Source organism: Lycium barbarum, chromosome 6 (genome assembly GCF_019175385.1).
Source record: "Lycium barbarum isolate Lr01 chromosome 6, ASM1917538v2, whole genome shotgun sequence".
Lineage (NCBI taxonomy): Eukaryota > Viridiplantae > Streptophyta > Magnoliopsida > Solanales > Solanaceae > Lycium > Lycium barbarum.
In genome coordinates, this window is record NC_083342.1 from 133,517,778 (window position 1) to 133,525,682 (window position 7,905).

General features: G+C 33.4%; 1 protein-coding gene across 1 annotated transcript; it reads left to right on the forward strand.

Moving 5' to 3' along the window:
* The first annotated feature begins 499 nt into the window (after nucleotides 1–499).
* LOC132644715 (uncharacterized) lies at nucleotides 500–3,266 on the forward strand. The gene is made up of 5 exons (XM_060361320.1): nucleotides 500–1,104; nucleotides 1,202–1,260; nucleotides 1,577–1,753; nucleotides 1,839–2,449; nucleotides 2,826–3,266. The coding sequence occupies exons 1-5, from the start codon at nucleotides 500–502 to the stop codon at nucleotides 3,264–3,266; spliced, it is 1,893 nt and encodes a 630-aa protein (XP_060217303.1).
* The last annotated feature ends 4,639 nt before the right edge of the window (nucleotides 3,267–7,905 follow it).

The window sequence follows — 7,905 nt, forward strand, 5'->3', positions numbered from 1 at the left end:
TTTCAATTTGTGAATACACAAATCTTGGTGTTTTTGCTGTGTTGTTGTTTTCCCATCCCAAATACATTAATAAATACGATGTCTTTGTATGTATTTTTGTATTTGAGACAGTGTGTTGTATATCTCTTACGTTTGTCACGAGTGTTAATGTATTTGGAATACTGTATAGAATGGATTGTTGTATATATAATTCTGTAGGCTATATGTATTTGGTAGACTGTTTCTTGTGTTCATTATGATATCAACTGGTGTGTTCGAAACTATGTGCGTATTTGATAAACACAGTTTCTGCTTCAAATATGTTTCAAGATGTGTATATATGGCTGTGTGTATTTATGTATCTGAGATAGTGTTTTCATAAGCTAACTCAGATACATAAATGTTAATGTATTTGAAAATCTGTATGTAGTAGGTTTGTGTATTTAATTTTGTATATTATTTTATAATGTATTTCAGGTTGTATTCAATCTCAACTAATTCATTCATTTTGAGTACAAGAATGTCCACTATATCGTCGTTGATAAGACACTCAGGTAATTGGAACAATGAAAACTGCTATGTGAATTTCAAAATCGATGCAGTGGCGTTTAAAGAATATTCGACATATATTGATTTATTACAAGCAGTTGCAACTCAGCTGAATATAGACATGCAACTGAAAAACATATACATCAAATATATAGTTGAAGGTAACGATACGCCAATGGAAATACATAATGATATGAGTGTTAGGGTGTGTGTGGAATTGAAGAAAGACAACAAACAGTTAGCGATGTATCCTTTGTGCATAACTACAACTGATAAAAAACTTTATACTTGTGTATCTGGTGAAAGTTGTATTGAAGGAGGATTTTTGCAAATTGGTTACATAAAACAAACAAATGCTATGGAAACAGTAGTGAGTGGAGACTTAGCTTCTTCAAGTTGTGGTAATGCCGTTGTTGTGTTCGAAAACGACACAAATCTGGTTATATCAGATAAGAACCAAAAAGAGGTTGTTGTTGATCAAGTTTACAAGGACAAAGATACATTGAAGGCTGTTATGGCGAATTATGCAATTTCCAACAGGTTCAATTTTCGTGCCGAGAGGTCAAATGCGATAAGGTGTGTTTAATTGTTCTGAACTATTATATTTTAAATTTAATGTAGTTATCTGATATATTGTCAACTAATGCATTTGTTTTCATGTTTGTATTTGAAGCTATACACTAGTATGTGTGTCTGAAGAGTGTGATTGGAAATTTAGGGCATCGAGCGTTGGTAAATCAGAAATGTTCAAGGTTAGGGAGTTTCGTGACAAGCATACATGTCCGCTAAAAGATAAGGTGTATTCATAACGCCATGCGACAAGTTGGTTTATAGGTGGAATTGTAAAACCAAAAGTAGCCAACCATAAGAGGAAATACACACCTAATGATATAGCGGAGGATGTAAGAAATGATCTTGGAATGGATGTGTCCTATATGGTCGCTTGGCGGGCTAAGGAAAAAGCAATGAAGGATTTAATGGGTGAACCATCGGATTCTTACAAAAAAATTACCTGGGTACCTATACATCTTGGATAAAACGTATCCAGGTTCACATATAAGAATGCGAAAATCCGACAAAAACGAGTTTCTGTATCTGTTTATAGCATTGTATGCATTCATCAAAGGGTTTGATTGTTGTAGGCCAATTGTTGTAGTTGACGGGAGCCACCTCAAAACAGCATACAACGGAACGTTCGTTTCAGCAAGCACGTTAGATGGTGCAGGTAAGTCAAATACACGGTTCAGCTTGATTATACTAAAGAATGAATATGTAGAACTATTTTTTTTTTATTGCCGCGGTATGTGTAGGTAATATACTTCCTTTAGCATATGGTGTGATAGATTCAGAAAATGACAGGTCTTGGACGTGGTTCTTTGAGCGATTCAGGGAAGCGTATGGTGTGAGAGAGAACATGTGTATTGTTTCCGATAGGCATGAAAGCATAAACAAAGCTGTTTCTAGAATCTATCCGAATGTGCCGCATTATGCATGCATATGGCATCTTTGGGGTAACGTATGTAAGAAGTATAAGAAGAGCCATGATGTGTTGAGTCCCGTGTTTTATGCAATGGCAAAAGCATACACGCAGGAAGATTTTGATGAGCTTATGGGCAAAGTTGAGAAGGCAGATTTTCGGGTGGCAGAGTATTTGGAATTGGCTGGAAGAGAGAAGTGGGCTAGAGTGTATGCAACTGCTAACCGAGGGTGGACAATGACTTCAAACATAGCAGAGTGTATTAATCGTCACCTTGTAGCAGCAAGAGAGCTTCCTATATTTGATTTTCTAGAAGAAGTGAGGAAGATGTTTGGGAGATGGAATTATAATAACCGGAAAAATGGTATATACACGTTCACAACACTCGGTAAAAAGTTTCAGGAGATGTTGTCAATAAATGAGTATCTATGTTTACGTATGACGGTATGTTTCTTTTCAAATTGCTTAAGTATGTTCGATTGAGATTCATTTATGTTCGTTGTAGTTGATATAATTATCATATGGAATCTGTTAGATCTTTGTGAAAATGATAACATGTATTTATTAGTTGAATAAGTATCTTGATTCTATTACATTACTGTATTTGTTGTATTTAATTATATGCAGTCTGGATATGTGTGTCAAATATTTTCACATATTTGGTGTATGTGACTAGATTGATCAAATACAATTAGTCCGCTATGAATAATAATTAGCAATATGTTTATGACTATAATGGTTTAATCTTTGCAATCATGAACTTATGTGTTTTTGATGTATCTGAAGTATGTTTTTGTTGATTTTGACTGATATGTTGTAGGCCGAACCATCAACCGAATACTTGTACACGGTATATGATGCAGGAAGGCGTTTCATCGTTAACTTGGACAACAAAACGTGCAGTTGTCGGATGTTTCAAATAGACGAAATTCCATGCCCACATGCATGGGCTGTCATTAAGAAGAAAAATCTAATGGTTGATGATTACTGTTTCGAATTGTTCAAACGGCACACCGTGGTGAAGACGTATGATGTCGCCGTGGATCCTCTCCCTGACGAGCGGGAATGGAAGATTCCAACATACATATCAGAGGATGTTGTTTTGCCACCAAGATACAAGAGACCTCCTGGTAGGCCGAAGAAAAAGCGTGATAAGCCGTTATTTGAATTGCTTCTTGGAAAAAAGAGACATGCTTGCATTACTTGTGGACAGACTGGACACAATAGAAGATCTTGTAGTAATACTCCTAGAAGGAAATAATTATTTTTTTGTTTGTCGAAGTTTAGACTAAATACACTGTTGGTTTGCATTTTTTTTTGAATGAAAAATGAAATTTGTTTCATGTACTACTTGTGTGATATCTTCATTTAGAATTGTATTGAATAGTTATCTTTAAATTCATTCACAAATGAATATAAAAGGCAGCATCAGTTCTTTTAAAAAAAAAATAGTTACTATATTTTAATAGGTAATAATGGTGCCAAAATACATCAAATATATATAATGTAGAAAGTGTATCTGACTCTGCCATCTTAATAAGTTGCAGATGTATTTGAAATATGTTGATGTTTATGGGTTGGGCGAATTCAAATACATATAGCAAGATATACACATTCATATAAATTGAACTAACAAAATCACACAATGGTCACTGTATATTAGAATGTAGGCAGATTTACACATTCATCCAAAAAATGGTCACCGTTTATTAAAATGTATTATTGATTCCAACATACATCAAATACATGTAATTTAATCAGTGTATCTGAAAAAAACTTGCAGATGTATTTGAAATATGTTAATGTTTATGGGTTTGGCGTTTTCAAATACATATAACACCATTGTTTCAATATCTAAATACGCGTACGTATTTATAGTGTACCTCACTTAGTCGCTTCCGAGATATATATATCAAATACATGTAATTTAAACAGTGTATCTGAAAAAACTTGCAGATGTATTTGAAATATGTTAATGTTTATGGGTTTGGCGTTTTCAAATACATATAACACCCTTGTTTCAATATCTAAATACGCGTACGTATTTATAGTGTACCTCACTTAGTCGCTTCCGAGAGATAGCTAGATATACACATCCATCTAAATTCCCAAAATAAAATCACACAACTTTGATAAATTAGAGTAAGCTTAAATGTTCCAGTTAAAACTTAAGTATAATGATAAGATAGTCTTAAACTAACTAAAGCTAAAATATTTGCTATCAAAATAGCCATAGTCTGAAATTACAATTAAATATTCCTACATCAATCCTAAGTAATATCAATTCTGACAGCTTTGCCATAATCCAATGCTGGCCTAACTTGTTTTGGTGGCGCCTCAATGTCGCTCATAGCATGTTCATCGATCTTCCGTGCAGCATAGTCCCAAAGGAGTGCGCCATACCTAGTGCGGATCATTGTTGCATCGATTTGTGCCGGGATACCTTCACCAGTGCTTAGATATTCAACGAACGCTGCTACGTATGCACCACAATCCCTGGTAAGGTATAAAAGATGTAGAATTATTAGAATGAACCCCATATATTAAAAATTGCAATACATTAAAATATACGTACATGCTGGTAGTATCTTGCTGCGGCAGATTTTCTACATACTCCACTTGAAGGTTCTCATTCTGTATCATGTCCGTATTAGCTGGATGATTCTGCCAATTTATGCCAGTTTTTTGAGTGTAGAATCCACTTATGTGTAGATAATGTGGCAGGAGGGCAACAAGCTTTTGTACTTCCTTTCTAACAACGGCATTGTGGCCTGTGCTGCCTCGGTATGAGTTGTACACATAAAGTCTCCTGTCGTACCGAAAAGAAACATTAAAAACTGTGTGTATTTGAAAAAAAAAATAGACAACCAGATACACTGGATAGTTTTACAGATACATAAAATACACTCTGAATGCCAACAATGATTATCCGAAAAGAGTATACATATATATATGACTCATTAAAACTCAGTCGACTACTGAAAATACTTAACTAATAAAAGATATATACATAAAATACCCGTCATTGAATGAGAGTACGACCAAAATCCAATGATTATCCTCTTTAATGTTGACAGGTATAAAAATATTGTCAATTGAATGCCAAGGGACATTTGTATGGAATCTGTAGCCCTTAACATATTGACATATACCGTCTTCTTCGTTGGCTACATTGGGTCCAGTTTCCGGGTTGTTGTATGCAAGATATGTTTGATCAACCTTACGCATGAAGAGACAGTCAATTGTTGTGTATTTGAAATTGCTCCTTCTGTCATGTATCCAACAGTGTCTTTTTCTTAGAGTTAACGACAATTTCTTCCCCGAAACACTTCAACCCAGTCATTAATGCAAAATCGAAAAGCTGGAACGTCAATTCGAAACCATTAACATCAATAACAAAAGCAGTAGGGGTACTTTTTTTTAGCTCTCTAACCATAAAACACCTGAACATCTGTGGTTGAACTTCACAATGCTGCATGTCGAGGTATTTCCCAAATATAGTCTCGGAAAAGAGTTCAAACTGTCTATCCGTAAGCTTGTCCTTCAATTCTTTTGTAACTTTCGGGTTCATGTAAGAAGCATATCGTATTGCATGACTGGGCGGATATTGTACAAAGAATTTAACATCCTGTATAAATACAAGTAGTTAACTAAAAAGAAGACACAACAAATATATGTATACGAATATCATAAGAAACTTGTGAAGAAATTTATGAGGTTCTCATAAAACTGATCAATTTTACACAGTAAAATTGCTTAAGTATGTGGTTCTCAATTCATCAATTTTTCTAATAAATATATCACATACATTGAAAATGGTTCCAGGTTCTTCAATTTTCCAAATTCAAATACATGATTCTCAGTTCACCAACCTTTTCAAATACTCAGCAAATTTCCAAATATGGGATTCCAGTTCATCAATTTTCTAATTTTCCAAATACATAACATAAGATACACAGAACAAAATGATTCTCAGTTCATCAATTATCCAAATACATAACATACATTAAAAAAAATACGATTCTCAGTTCATAAATTTTCCAAATACTCAACAAATTTCCCAGCTCATCAATTTTCCAATTTTCCAAATACATAACATAAGATACACAGAACAAAATATGATTCTCAGTTCAATAATTTTGCAAATACATAACATATATTAAAAAAAAATCGAAAAAAAACACTCTTCACCAATACATAAAATATGTCAAATACATTCGTCAATACATAACGTACATCATTACATAACATACATCAAAAAAATTGGAAAGTTCATAAATACCTGCTTCATCGCTGGGTCAAACTCTTCCTCTTCTCCTGCTTCATGTTGTACGACTTTTTTCCTCTTCATCTCTTTTCCGGTATCTATTTTCTTTGTTGATTTTGTGACTACCAGTTTTTTATGCCTTTGCATGTGGGAAGGATCATGCTTATTTTTTGTCCTTCTTTCAGCACTGATTCTCTCAGCTGAACCTGCAACAACATCATGTTGTTGTTGAGAAATCCCCAAATCAAAAGAAGGATAACCAAAATTTTGAAGAGTAGAAGGTATACCTCGAGTAACCATGTTTGATTTTGTTCCGTCTACCATTAATGTATAAGCATTTAACTTCCAATTGCTTTAAACCCTAGCAATTTAATACTTCAATTGACTTGAATTTGGTGGAAAGAAAAAGACTAAAATATGAAAATACACTATCAGATCAAGAAAAAATCTAAAGAAATATACATTCCCCAAAAATCACGGAAGAATCTTTTGCTAATGTTGATCGTGAAAGAGGTAATGGAGAAAAAAACGGTGAAAATTAATGGAGAATGAGAGAGAAATCAAGTTGAATAATGATGTATCTGTTAAACTTGGGATATGGGAATATGGTAGCGTCTAATACGGTCAGTTACCAGTGTATTTAACTGTGTATATTTACCAATAACTGTAATTTACTGATGTAGTTATAAATGGTAAATAAAAAAAGTAAATTAGTTACTAAATATAAATAAATAAAATGATAGTTATTATCATTAAATATGTCTTATAAGAAGCTATAACCAGTAAAAATTCCTTTATTAATACTGTGCAAGCTGGGCTGGCAAAGTTTTGTCTTTATCTTACCTTGTCCCAATTAAAATATTGAAAAGATAAAGCTATTTAATTCCAACCCATTCTTCACGACGGTTGACTATTTCTTTTCATACTTTAGGGTAAATAGGGTCCTTTAACTGCCCTCCAAAAATGACGATCTCAGCTGTAGGCTGCATAAGTAGATGTGCGGGACCCACATTTCTGCCAAAAATGTTGAAAGATAGTTACATCTTATTTCCATTTCTAGGCCCTCTATGTACTACACTAACTTTCTACATTTGTATAGTACTGCTGTTTATTTACTGCTACTACTTATTTACATTTTAATTGGTTGTATAATGAATAAAGGGTTAATTTTTTTTAATTATGTTAGGTTTTTGAGCATTTTAATATTGCAAATATCTTTCACATTTTGTTCAAATTCCTCACATGTTTTGTGCCTTGCCATGCAATTTTATTTTCATTTGGGTAGCCACAAAAGTTGACCATATCTTTCACATTTTTTGTGAAAAAAAAATGTGAAGACCATGGTAGCCACCATATGAACATATTTGGTCTTAGTTTCACATTGTTTTGTAGTATAAAATGTGACAATGTTTTTCACATTTTTTGTTGATCATGATTTTCACATTTGTGTTGACCAAGATTTTCACATTTTTTGTTGAACATGTTTTTCACATTTTCATCCATTATAAAAGGATGAATTATGATTCACCAATTTATACATTCAAGAAAAAAATAAGTTCAATCCTTAACTTGTGGGTGTAGAGAGGAAAAGTGAGGAAAGTGAAAAATAAAAGAGTTTATTAGTTGAAGGAAG

Bases quoted from the DNA above. Each gene is read 5' to 3' on its own strand.
- LOC132644715 (XM_060361320.1), top strand. From the start codon at position 500: ATGTCCACTATATCGTCGTTGATAAGACACTCAGGTAATTGGAACAAT. The intron at 1,105-1,201 runs GTGTGTTTAATT...TTGTATTTGAAG, and splicing joins GAGAGGTCAAATGCGATAAG to CTATACACTAGTATGTGTGT. The intron at 1,261-1,576 runs GTAAATCAGAAA...AAACGTATCCAG, and splicing joins ATTTAGGGCATCGAGCGTTG to GTTCACATATAAGAATGCGA.